The sequence below is a fragment of the Rhipicephalus microplus genome, chromosome 1, assembly GCF_043290135.1.
Source record: "Rhipicephalus microplus isolate Deutch F79 chromosome 1, USDA_Rmic, whole genome shotgun sequence".
NCBI classification, from domain to species: domain Eukaryota; kingdom Metazoa; phylum Arthropoda; class Arachnida; order Ixodida; family Ixodidae; genus Rhipicephalus; species Rhipicephalus microplus.
Genome location: NC_134700.1, coordinates 210,824,297 through 210,838,519, shown reverse-complemented (window position 1 = coordinate 210,838,519; position 14,223 = coordinate 210,824,297). Strand labels below are relative to the sequence as shown.

The 14,223-nt window shown below is 41.4% G+C and overlaps 1 protein-coding gene across 2 annotated transcripts in view; it reads right to left on the bottom strand.

Annotated features, from left to right (window-relative positions):
• SCAP (SREBP cleavage activating protein) overlaps positions 1-13,997 on the bottom strand; it is a 71,104-nt gene extending 57,107 nt beyond the window's left edge. The window contains exons 1-4 of one of the 2 annotated variants that reach the window (XM_075891179.1): positions 13,702-13,997; positions 12,575-12,847; positions 6,107-6,257; positions 3,068-3,182 (exon numbers count right to left, since the gene is read on the bottom strand). In XM_075891179.1, the coding sequence (XP_075747294.1) occupies positions 3,068-3,182; positions 6,107-6,257; positions 12,575-12,647 (339 nt within the window). In that variant the 5' untranslated portion in view covers positions 12,648-12,847; positions 13,702-13,997. The remainder of the gene's footprint in view (positions 1-3,067; positions 3,183-6,106; positions 6,258-12,574; positions 12,848-13,701) is intronic. The other variant, XM_075891180.1, reaches the window with a different exon arrangement.
• Positions 13,998-14,223: the final 226 nt, after the last annotated feature.

Genomic DNA, 14,223 nt, shown 5'->3' with positions numbered 1-14,223 from the left:
ATCCGATTACGACGACGCCATGACTGATATATAGGAGTCGCATTTGCGTTATCTCCCACGTGTTTTGCCTTCCGGATAATACACGAAATTCCGAGAAACAATCGCAGTCTCGCAGGCTTGAGTAGCACCAAACCCGGCTGAACAGAATTGTAAAACTAAGAAATGAACGCACTTGAAGCAGACAACATGCAGCATCATAAAAAGATCTGTGGAAAAATAAAGAGCAAACAAGCTAGCAGCCCTGACAAGCATCGGGTTCAAATTCCCAAGAGGTGACCGACGCCACCGCTCCGCTATCAGTGACACAAACAGAGAGGAAGAGCGGGTGTGTCTCGAACGAAATGACAGATGAGGTCAGACGAATGTCTTATCAGTAGACAATGACCGGGCAATACCACAAGCCAAACAAAACTCTAATCTTCCTGCTTCAACTCGTGGATAAAAATTAAGAAGAAAAAAAGTAAGGGAAACCGTGCTGTTTACACATTCTCTGGAAAATGAGATGGACTAGACGAATGCAAATGCTTTTGTTCGTTAGAGGTTAAGAGGCATTACGCACTAACTTCGTAAGTATCCTTAAAAGAATACTAAAGAAAAATTAAGAGATGTGATAAAAACATTGAAATTCCACTCAGAAAACACTACTGTTAAAACAAATGGAGTTTATTTCAGGTATTTTTGAACAGTTAGCTGTATTTTTGGTGGATTATCGGTGTGCAGTGGCTGCACATGAGCGTCACAATAGCCGAGGCACAAGCAGAGTGCCAGCGTTCCTGTCAAATTCGTTACCAAGTAGTACTCTAAAAACAGACAGAAAGCAGGAAAAGTCTAGCAACAAGGCAGCTTCACTGAAAGGTTTATGGATTCATAGGTTTAGAACAACTTGGCTAGAATGAGTCCCGCTATTTTAGTCAATTATTGTCCTCTATAGATGAATGCCAACTGTCTGTTATGTCTGCATAAAGCACAACAAGAGGCACACTTTTTTTTCTTTATTTGTTTCTGCTGCATTTCTAGTCAATACAGTTCCTCATTCAGAAAAGTCTCTAAAAGTCTAGTCTGCATACAAGCATCAGTCACAGAAACATCATCGGGAAGCATCTACATTTTAAAATAACTAATGACAAAGGAAACATTTTCTTTAATGTTAGAGGGCTCATTTAATGAAGCAATGCAACTGTCCTCTGAAATGAGCAGCTCTAACAGGCGGTGCATCACAAAAAGAAAAAGTCAATACTGCAGTTGTAAAAAATAAACACTAAGATATCGCTACAATACAAGCTATTTATAGAACTCGTATTATAGCCAGGAATGAGCATGCTCACTAAGTGATAATGATTACATGAAAATTCACATTTCTCCACTTTCACCACCCAACTCCATACAACCGCTGTGTTTGTGAATAATATGGAGAGAAAACCATTTTCATACCACTCCCGCAAAGCATTCAGCATTAATTTCCTCTTAAAAGACAGTTTGTCAGTCCTTTGGAAGAATGTAAACCCATTTGACTTTTTATTGAACAAATGAAGAGCAAATTGCTGAGTCCGCATACCACGGAGTTTGGTAATGAGATATATTTTTGTAACCAAAGGATTGCTGTGCTATGTAAAACGAGAAACAACATAGCAAAAACAGAACTTAAGTGAACACTGACCCTCAACAGTTTAATCATGAGAACTATTAGTACAAAAACTAGAGTGAATAAAACAAGAGGAGCTACACTGTTGCCAGTGCAGTGGTTCTAAGGAACAACAGTTGCACACTGACTGAATTTCAAGTCCGACATTTGACAAAAATGTTGTTTTTCAACTCATAAATTAATGGTTTGGCAAAACATACTACAAGGAGATGTGCTGGCAAGAATAATTTGCTGGCATGCTAAGCTCACTCAGACGTTCTGCAAAAATGTTACTGATTATTAATTTCTAATTTAATGGTTTGGCAAGACATACTAAAAAGAGGTTCATTGGCAAAAACAATTTACAAGTGCACAAAGCTCGGTGAAATGCAAGGAACAAGAAATATTTTTATTCACTTTCGTGATATGAGCCCTCCAGCAGATATTTTAAGAAAACTATCCTCATTGTCTGCTTTGAGTTAATACAGCCAGAGTGTAGCACTCTCCCTTCAATTATTGCTAACTCTTGTATTAATGTCAAGGGCTCATGTAATCAAACACAACTTAATAAAGAAGTTTCCTTGAAATTATTGCCGCTAAGACAATGCGGTTAACTCTCGAAATAAATTCATTGCATACATTTATTCAACTGAACAATACATAAACAATAGTGCAATGGCAATAGAAATGAAAAATTAGCCATAATGTCCGAAAATGCTGCTGCACCATGTTTGCCAGCCATGAAAACCAGAATTGCAATCCAAGGTCATAGCTCAGAAGAAATCCTGTATAGGCAATTGTGCTATGTCACTGAACTCATGAAGCAACTAGGCAGAACTTAACATGCGTGAGAAAGAACACAATGACCCCAACAACCATTCCTGTGCCTCTTTCAATCATCACCCACTTGTTACACGAATGAAAAGGCCACTAGAACCGGGCTCTCTCTTTATATGCACCTTAACATCTTGACTTCCAATCACTGCCTAGGAATGTCAAGATTCATTAAGGCGAAGCATAATGGTACATGAGCACTTGGACACTGGCGAAGAATACTAAAAAGCGCTGCATACGTACAATTGTGACAATGCCCTACGACATTGTCACAATTGCCTCATCATCTACCTTCCTGGAACGCCTCACCGATCATCTGCCATGTTAATTCAATTTTTTGTTTGCAATGTTAATTGAATCTCCGCTGTTTTGAATTGTAATCCCACCCCTTATGTAACACCCCCTGAATGGGGGCCTTTAAGGAAATAAAACTGAACTGAATAAAACTGAACTGAAAACTGAAATATGTTAAAAATGAAATTGTACAATACGGCTGGTGCGCAAAGTGGCTGTCATCATCCTTGCCTGGCAAGTTTCATGTACTTACGACAAATACCTTTTGAAAGGAGACATACAAGCACAAAAGGGCAGCCTGCCCCTGTCTCAACTCACCCAACGAGGGCCAATTCTCTGAGAATCGGCGTCGAGCTCGGCGCTGTACACTGAGATCGGAGTGGCAAACTGCTGAGAAGAGCTCCCCAGTAGTGGGATGTGTAACAACGGGTAGCTGAAAGCCAGACAGGGACAAAGAAAAAAAAAACGCACTAAGAAACCTTTGTTCCAGTGTTGCCCAACAGGAACAAAGCCCAAGAAAAGAAAAAAGAAAGAGTGCTTGTTGAGTAATGTTTCGTGCAACATTCGGGGATAACAAAAATGACAAAAAAATACAGCGAGACAACTCCCTGTGTGACGCAGCGAGACAACTCCCTGTGTGACGCATAAAACTTTCTCTTTAGAAATTAACTCAACTTTTCAACTGTGTAAGTTCACCTTCAAAAGAACAGCTTTGAACCATGTACTTTTCTTTATAAAATGGTAAAAGTTCCTGGAAAGGCTCAAAAATTCATAAACGTGAACAAATTCTGGTCTCTTCAGCCCTAACAAGTATAGCGGAGTCATAGGTACAAGCGCTGCATACGTACAATTCTCAATGTTCAGAGCATCATTACATAATAGTAATAAGAAGCCAAGCTTTTTACGTTGAACTGCTACGACTATACACATTTATCTGTCAATCATCTGATACATCTAGATTATCCACATTTTTAAGAACACCATTTTTTTTTTTTTCATGTTCCGATTCATGTTAATGAAAATTCCCTGGAACCTACGACATGAGTGGTTTGAACACACACACGAATAAAATGAGCTTTAGAAATTAGCACGTTGTTCCATCCACCTATAACTTTAGCATCTACTACAGACATACTGCGATACGGGCGGGATACAGTATAAAGGGTTCGAATAAGCCATGTATTTTGTGGTATTTCATCAACACAGCCAGGCTGACACCAGCAAAACCAGCAAAATACATGCATAATGTGTAGAATTCCCGGGTTCGGTTGAGAACTTCGCTTCATTTTAGCATACTATTAGCATTGCTGTAAACATGATATGCCAATTTTTTTAGTAAAGGCAACCAAGGTGGAAATATGAATATCTGATAACTGAATTTTGAAGAATTAAGAATGGTTCTAAAATTTTCAGGTTTCCAATGATAGTAGGCACTTTTTTATTACATCATAACAAAAGACAAAAACCAAGGTTACATTAGAAATGTGTTATAGTAAATGTCATTTAATAGAAACATGAGATATCACTGAAAATGCCTGACAAATCAAAAGCTCAATAATTGTTTTCAAAATGTTTAATGTGATGCAACAGCTGCTGCCTACAGTTGCTTACAATAGAAGAACAAATGCAAGCTCCAAGCATTGTCCTCACTGTCCCACTAAGGGAGAATTCACACGGATGCCCTATCCAATTGCACTAGAGCATTTCTGTGACATCAAGCATATTCGGTATATAATTGAGGTAGGTCATTCTTCAATATAGACACATGTTCACGTCGCTGGTTTTGAGTCTAAATCTAGAACTTCCCAATTTTAGCAGAGATTCTGACATCACTGCTCAGTCAAACACAATGTTTTAAGTAGGGGTACAAAACTTTTAATTCGTTATACATACAGCATTTACATTAACAGCAAAAGAGGTATGTATGGCTAGTGTGGAAACCACTTGGCATGACTTCAATGCAGAGATGAGTGGCAAGCACCACTGTCCTGTGGGTGGAGCTTGCACTTGTTCTTAAAGTATAATCAACAATAGATAAGCTGAAACTTATTTTTCTTCATCTTTTTACTCCAAAGGGAAGGTCGTGGTGATACAGTAAGCTTTTTTTTTTTCCCAGTCAACTTCTGACAGCTCTCAACCTATTCTCTTTGTGGGTATGTCTAATCCCATGTCACACAGAAATTCTATTACAATTCAGTGAACCAGGCATAGGTTAATGTAGGCATTAAGCTAAAATTTCGGGCAATGCCTTTCGTGCAATGCCTGCTATCGGTCAACAAAAGTGTCCAGCGTACGATGGCCCGCACGCCTGTGGCTTTGGAGCATTCAAAGTCGACTTTCAGGCATACTGAAACACTGCTACTACATAAGTGTTATATCCGCTCTACTGTTACTGTGCCTTTTCTGAACTGGGCAATAAAACAAGGGATACGCCCTCTGATGTCAGCGCTTGGGGTGGGTACATGTTTGTGTGCTGGTGAAAAGAGGGGAGCCCAGCGGATGACAGGAAACAACAGTGACAAAAGCATACCAGTCGATCTGTGTGCACGTTCCCTTTTCTTTGGTGAGTCACATAAATAAGTCTGCGCAATTTTAATCACCAAATTTTGTTTCACTGTAGCATTTTTTTTTTCAGGCAGTTGAGGCAGTTTATTGGAAAGTTTATCGGGCGATCAGAAGACAGGTACAACCAAGAGAACAGGTAATGAATTGGGAGTCCTCCGGCAAATTGGGAGAGTTGGCAGGTATACACAATCACCAGTGCAACCATCATCCATGACCTCTGTGAAGTAGCATCAGTGTATACTGACGTTATACTACATAATCTACCAAAACAGACCAGTTAATGCAGCTTAATGGGGCGTTAAAGAACTGTCCGCCTGAGACAGTTCCTTCTCAGGGCCCTCTCAGAAAAACAATTCTCAGAACTGCCATTCTGTGATATTTTTAACACACTTGTGTGTCATTACAATTTACAAACCTTCCACTTCTGCTGGCTTTTCTGCAAGTTCTTAACATGCACATTATTATGGCACAAAGAAAAGAAAACAGGTACAAGGGAGGAGCCACAAAACACAAGTTGCTTATTGTGAAAGGTGCTACGAAAAAAGCTTCCTGAAGTGCACCTATACCTTGCACCTTCAATCCTTCTCATATACATCCCCGAATGTACTCCACAGTGCTTGTCCCTTGAGTAACTGAAGATCATTCAACCCAAAATGCAGCAGCAACAGATGGCCATAACCTTCTGTCAGCAGGCGAAATTCCAATGCAAATAGTGCACTTTGAACTCTCACGGGTTTTTTTTTTCTTCTAGAATGTGCAATTTTCCGTTGAATTGGTATATAAATGCCTCACCAGGCCACCACGAAGGTGAAGATTGCAAATGTGATGAGCGTGAGCGGGTGGCTGGAACAGTAGAGGCCATGCTTGTAGTAGATTTGGGCAATCCTGTCCTTGATGGTGTACGACTTGGCTGGCGACGATGTCACCTGGACACCCTGCATGGCTGGGAGGGAGATGCGCCGTTGGCGCGTCACGAAACCAATACGTCCGTCTCTCACGGCGTAGAAACACGATAGGGGAGCCATGCTGCCTGCACGACCACGCGTACTACCTGTACGCAGTCCGCCTGCTGCGACTCCCACTAAGTCTTCTAAACTTAGGCACGGCAGCATCGAGCTTTCCCCCCCGTCTCTCCTCCCCCCCCTCACAACTCGTCTTTCCGGCGGCCCATTGTAGTAAATCTAATCTTCCTCTCCACCGCTAGCCTGCCTTATCACATTGTTACTTATGCTCTGCTGTAATCAAAAGCTTTGCGCTACTTTCCTCAGAATAGCAAAGACTAGAGGAACAGGAATGAAAAGCTGGACGACAGACTTCAGCTGATACTGTGCAAATTTCAGGGTCACCCTGCGACTGGGCTCGAGAGAAAGTGGGCTCGACCACTTGACAGCAGCTGACAGTGCCTGAGTTAGAATGTGCCGGTTTGTAAATCGCGCTCTCTCTTAATCATGCTTCTGAATAAAAGTGTCTATACCTATGCAAGATGAAAAAATATGTAAAAAGACAGTTCAAGAAAGAAGGCCTCAAAGATGTCCATGCAGACAGCCATGCTTTTAAGGTAAAAATTTAAAGCTAACGGCAAGCTGTGAGAATGACATGATGTTTACTATATCGTGCTCAGTCCAAAGAAGCAGTGATTCCGTTGACTGCAACCCAAAAAATTTTCTCATTGGAGCAAATGGCAAGAACAAGTGATAATTTATGACAGCAGAGAATAATTCAAGGCCTGAAAAATTTAAGATGAGAAACAGAAGTGCTCGAAAAGCACACGATGATGCATGCATCAACAAGGGCTAGTGTCTTGTAAGATGAGAAAAGGCATCAAAACTATATATTCAAGCATGGCCACATACACTTTAACTAATGAACTCTAGCTTTTTCATTTTAGCTTCTTCTCTATAACAAAAAGTTCCAAAGCAAACTGAAGAAGAGATTTTAAAACTCGAAGAGTTCTAAAACTCGAAGAGATTTTAAAACTTCTTTTTGCTAGCTTGCTCATGTAATGTCTTTTAAGGGTATTAATGCCTGCATGCCAACGAGGATTCGTATAAACTATTTGTTAATAAAGTTTATAATTTTTTATTCAGTACATATTTCAATGCATCATCTCACTTGATTAAATTCTAGGGGTCCAGAAGCACTTTTCCAAATAATCATCACATGAACTCAGCAGTAAAGCTTGTAGCCTCAAAAATAGATTGTCAAAAACAAGTAAAATTACATGAATTTGTTGCATGCTTTAAGCACTACCTCTCTTCTCTTGTCTTGATGAGCAATCACACCGAAACCTATACACAAGAGATGACATGGTGAAAAGAAGCTACATAGCACATTTCACGACCTTGAGCACAAATCATGAAACATGTCTCTTTTGCCTGTTATTTCTCCACAAGCTAGCATTGCTACTGTGTAATTTTAGTGTGCTACAGAGCACGGTGATGACACACGGCCACAGCCCGTGGAAAAAAGTGCATCTGATCCGAATTCCACTCCTGATTTATGTCATATAACAGCCAATAGCAGCAATATGCCGTTTGACAACATACACTAGATGCCACTCCCCCAAACAAAGTGAGGCCTCCGAATGAAGAGAAAGGACTCGAGAAACCTGAAACTTCGCATTGAGAAACTCTACACGAGATACATGACCGCAGAATTTGGCCGAACTGCTACAGTAGTGCCTACAGTTTGGCTCAAGAGTTAGCAACCTTTAGGACCTCTTTAAAGCTCCTTTACAAAACAAGGGCACTATGTTTATGAAAATTGCCACAAGTATTTCAAACAATGGACTGCTAGACAACAATCACAACCAAATTCTTATCCTCCCTATTATATATGTATGCATGTACGTATGTATATCTTTCTCTCTGCATGTGTGTGTGAGTATACGGAGAAAAATTATATGATAATGGCACATGCATGAATTAGCTATTTGCAAGTGGAGTGGAGCACATAAGAATTTAAAGCTGAAGTAACCAAAATGTTTTCAAGAAATGAAAAAATACTACCATTGAGCATGCTATCAAGGACCAACATCATCAGATGCATGAATATGCATGCTTCACAAGTAAACTCATCAGTGTCCTATCTATCAAAAAGAAATGAAACTGCTGCTATACTACAGGAGACTGAATAAAACAGAACACGTAGTATTGCTTGAAATTGCGATAACTCAAGCATTCTATTCACTCAGCACATCAGCGAGCGTAAGCAAGCAAATAGGCTAGTTTACTATTCTTGCATAACGCAGCTTAATCACCAGAAAACGCCACACATCATTAAAATATTGATTAACAAACAACGGGTAATGAAAGGCCTAAACTCATTCAGAGCAGTTTGGCACTAAGCTCTCAGTAAATTTCAGATGGATGCAGTGTCCCGTACTAAGTATTTTAAAAGTGAAGGAAAAAAAGGCAAGGTGGGGGGGGGGCAACAACTATGGAATAGTGATGGTAGAAAGTACAGCTAAATGCTGTGTTCTTTTATATATATATGCCCGGATCCCTGTCATGCATAATACGTGAACCCATAACAACACAGCCAGCAACACCCATATTTTACTTAGTTGAATAAGCTTGTGCGGTAACTTTTGTCGTGAGTAATGTCCTCTGAAGTACATGGGACAAATAGAGCTCATAAACAATACTCAGAATGAGAAGTGCACAAAAGAAGGCATCAAATGGATGACTGCCCAAAAGCCATATGACCCGTCCCATAGCCAGAAAATTTTGGGGGGTTGGGGGGGCAGCATTTGTTGAAGGCCTTGAAAAAATTTCATATTTTCATTATTCATTCTCTGTAAAACATCCCCTCTATCCGAATTTAGGAGAAGGGTGTAGGGCTAGGGCCGCCCCCCTGGCTACAGGCCTGCCTGTGGCATTATTGTGGCCTATCAAAAAATAAAAGGGAGGTCACTGATCGCTGAAATGAATGAGCCGTTCGCAAATAGTAGTACCATTATCTGTAAATGCCAGTCTTGTAGATATCAGTATCGCAAGCTAAATCTAAAACCCATAAACACATTCAATATCTACATGAATAACGCCATCAGCAGTAATTACTTCCATACCAAAAAATCAGTCACCCCACTTGACAAAAACAGGGCTTACTATTCTTGAACCTTACAAAGTACACGAGGGATGCAGGATGCAAGCATGCATATACAAAAATTGCATGAATCCAGGTGGCTAAGCAAGCACCACTGGAGTGACATAAATTCAACGTAATAAAGAGGTGAAAATAAAAATCAAAAGAAATTCTGACAAATGATGGACCTGCTCCACATGAGCAGTTCATTCAAATAGAATCTGCACAGAGCGGCTCCAAAAAAAAAAAAGGTAAGCATGTTGCGTGGCATGAATTGATGTTAATACAGAAAAAAAGAGAATAAAAGATTATCAAGTGCAAATTGAGCTGAATGTACAGATGCCTACAAAAGCCACATCAAAACAATCTTCCCCTATTTCATGAGAATCAGGTGTGCAGAAACGTGCAGCTGTTCCACGCAGAAACAAACGCACAACAGGGTTTGCACAGGTTTCCAAAGGAAAAAATTCAAGGATATTTGAGGACTTTCTAGGACCTGTTGCAGGTTTCTCAAGGCCTCAAAGAGGCATGCCAACTTTTATTTTTTCCTCTAAAATCTTCAAATATGGCTACTTTTATTGTACTTATGTAAATGGACATCATTTAATAAATGGACAGTAGTGTCAATGAAAAATCCAGTAGTGTTGATAGGTTCTCTAGAACACAACATGCACTGAATGCTTTCACGAGTGTTTGAGATTGTACGAATGATTGAGATAGCATAACCTACTACGCCACACCGACAAACTGAACTTTTTCCTCAGCGCATTTCTGCAAAACAGAACCATGTGCACTCGCGTTATATTACTGTTTATACTGGGAAGTTCGTCAAGTCGACCGCGATCTATCACATTAAGGAGGTTGAAATGTCAACCCTGTCACTTAATTTTCTGTCCCCCCCTCACCCACTAGCCTTTTCTTCGAATCCAGTCTGTGATCCTTAATGACCGTTTGTCTTGCTTGGCCATCGGCAGGACACTTAGCGTGAAGCTAAGTGTCCTGCCCATGACCATTTCTTCCTCTTGATTTCAACTATGATGGCCTAATGCCCGTTTGTTCCCTGTGCTCTCTCCTTCTCACAGTTACACCTATAATTTTCCCTTCCATTGCTCGCTACGTCATAGTCAACTTTGTTGAACCCTCTTTGTAATCCTCCAGGTTTATGCTCCGTAGGTAATACCGATAAGATGAAGCTGTTATATACCTTCCTCCTGAGGGATAGTGGCAATCTACTATGCATAATTTAAGAATGCTTGCTGAATGTGCTCCGCCCCATTCTTATTTTTCTAGTTACTTCAATTTCGTGGTTCGACTCCACGGTTAATACCTGTCCTGAGCAGACGTTCTCTTTTACAACTTCAAGTGCACTGCTACCTATCTCGAAGCACTGTTATCTTCTGAGGTTATTGCACATTACCTTAGTTTTCCGCAGATTAACTTTAAGACCTACCTTTCTGCTTTTGCGTCACTCATAATCATATGGTGGTTTTGGGACGTTATACCTTACATATCATCCTACCTTTCCGCTCTCCTTGTGTCATTCAGTAATCATGAATTGCAACTTGCCCCCTGAGTTATTCAGCAATGCAATGCCATCAGCGAAGCGCATGTTACTAAGGTACTCTTCCTTAACTCGTATCCTTAACTTTTTCTATTCTAGGACTCTGAAAACCCCCTGCAAGCATCAATGTACCATTTCTGGTAACCAAATTCACACTTTTCACTCAACATGTCAACCTCTCGAAGGATGAGCTAAAATGAAAGCTGTCCTTTAGTCCATTTTTCTAGTGTCTATGGGTACAGTATCTTCTGTTGCATGGTCATACATTTAATAACATGCCATGAGATTTTTTTTTTCACTGTAGCCCTCCACACCAAACACCACCATGGCTCGCTACAACAATGAATGATAGAGCCTCAGTGGAGTATAAAACTTCACAAAGTGGTATCAATGCCACATCACAGGCAACTACCAATGATTAATGCAAATATTTATCAGACTAGTAGTCCAGTCAGAGAGCAGGTGGAAAAGCAGTATCCCATAAACATGTGGCAAACAAGGCCACCTGATTATCAAAAGACTATGCACGTGAAGTTATGAAAGTCAACAGAGTGAAAGGAAACTAACGTGACAAAGTCTTTGACCACATTCAGGCTTCTTTTTAAGAATACAGCTGGCCATTCTGCAGTCAGCCTAACACATATCGAATAGCAGCTGTAGATACTGCTGACAAGTGGCTGTCTTAGATATCAAGGTGTCACTGACTTCAAACGCACAATTGAATGTATGAGAAAGCAAGATTCCGCAGAAAACATGTCACTCGTGAAGAGAGAAAAACTAAGGTCATTGTGCGACTCTGAATTTCCGCAACTTTAGATTTTCACATTTGCTACAGAAGTCCAAAAAGGGCTCCAGCCATACAATCATCAACGTTGTTTTGACTGGGTAATTGCACAACTCTATGATACAGATATTAGACAGTTTTTTTTTGATGACTGCTTATTAGCTATAATGCAGAGAAGTAGACTCACTCATTGGATCATACTTTTTATCCCATGGCACAGCAATGCACAATGATCTCAACACAGTTAATTGGTAACAACATGAGCTAAACTCAGTCAATGTATGCGTCAGACTTCAGGTCTCCTGTAAAAACGTCCTGGCGTCTGAATGTCCCAAGGCCATAAGCGTATCAGCAGGGGGGGCGCAGGCACCCCCCCCCCCCCCCAACTTTTGACAGTGGTCACTCTTGGCTGCACGCTGGGGAAACCAACAAGGCGAACGTTTCCGTCTAAACAGTAATCCCTCAATTATGTTCTTACAGAAGAATGAAATTGTTACGACGAGGCAATGTCACAACATAGCGAAAGCGAATATATATATATATATATATATATATATATATATATATATATATATATATATATATATATATATATATGTGTGTGTGTGTGTGTGTGTGTGTGTGTGTGTGTGTGTGTGTGTGTGTGTGTGTGTGTGTGTGTGAGTGTGTACATATATATATATATATTGGCTGATGAGTGAGGTAGGTGTGCCCCCCCCCCCCCCCCCAACTCGCGAAAGAGTTGGTATGTCACTGCCCAAGGCAATTTTATGGTCATTAATTCAGGAGTTAAGTGCACACAATATTAACAGCGACACTCAAGTCATACCTATAGTGAACTGTCCACCTCTGACTTGTGGCTGTGACTTGGGCTTCGGGTGCAGCAATAAACCACTACCCATACTGCTTACAAACGATGGCTCGACGGCGCAGACAGCCTCAACACTAGACCAACGGCAGAAGCGTCCTGCCAGCACTGTCGCACAGGTCTCCCATTGCGTAGTGAGATTTGAGAAGGTTGCCGGTTTCGCTCCCACGAGAACAAAGGGGTTCGCTCCAACGGATCGGCGTTACCGGCACATCCTTACCGGATCGCGTCCGCCTGCACGGCGGAGCAAGCAAAAAGCGAAAAGGAACCGAAGTAGGTGTTGCAGAAAGAGAAGGCGCGTGCGATGTGCATGTCGTCCAGGCAACCGCGCATTTTCTGCGGAGGTTTACCGAGCCTACCAGTAACATGAACGCTGAAATTATTACCACTACCGCAAGTGAAACCTCCGCGCATAGAAGACCACTACTTCGTACTATTACTACACCGGGAAGCGCGGCAAGCGTTAAACGATTCGACATTTAAAAATTAACGTCAAACCAGCGAGCCGTGGGCGAAGCTTGGTATTCTTTCCGCAGAATCAATGCAGCCATTTGGAGTGATGTTGCGTGCTCGAAATAAATAACGCAGAAAGGTGATCACACAACCGTGACAGCCGCTGTCGCTAGCGTACAAGCTACGCATGCAGCATGGACTGGGGCACAAATCTATGACGTTTGAATCGGCGCCTTTCAATGATACGCATCCTAGTACCCGAGAGCACGCCAACGCCAGGTCATACACCTGCATCACAAGCACCGTGATCACAAGTCACGCCGAGTGTGTTCCAGCGTGTGTGGGCTGTTTATCGCAGACAACTGATATCGAAATGACATCGGCACCAAGGTCCACAGTATGAACGCACGTAGGGCGCTGATGTTTAGGCTGATTTATGTAATTATTGCCGCAGGGTTGAGATGCGATAACCGAGGACCGAGTTCTCGTGAACGTAAAGCGATCCACGGATCACGTAACACTGTGTGCGATCAAGCTGTAACTACAGCTTCGTTAAGATATAAATGCCGTCAGAGGTGAAAAACGCTGAATCGAGCGACACCACGGCGAATATATCTCACAAACACATACATTACCTCGCTCAAAATGCGTGGTTTTCCCTTGACGCTAGTGGCTTCACCTCGCCAGGAGTACGCCGCAAGGCACAACACTCGAAGTCTGTGGACGTTCGGAGACACTCATCAAAATCGGGGCGAGTCTACACTTTGTTTTAGTGTCTGTTCACGTATGCATGACTTAAAGAGTCAGAATTATTCACAAGCAGTATTAGCAGAACGCAACGCACCACCAACATGACGGCCGCAGAAACGCACACGCTTTACGCACAATCGCCTCCTGGCGAGAGAACGAGAATACGCTGCAAATAGTGATCCATTCCATTGCGCAACTTCTGAGGAAGTTATTGAGCACGTTTTCCGTTGCGCTTTATGTAGCGCTGCAGTCGTTTGTGATAACAAAACAATTCATTTTACAAAAGATATTGCAAAGTTGTTACTACAAAGTAACACACAATTATTAGAGTACACGAACAAGATTATTCGCAATTATTATTTATAAATAGGTGGTAAACTTAAATTGCATTTTACCCGTACACTTGC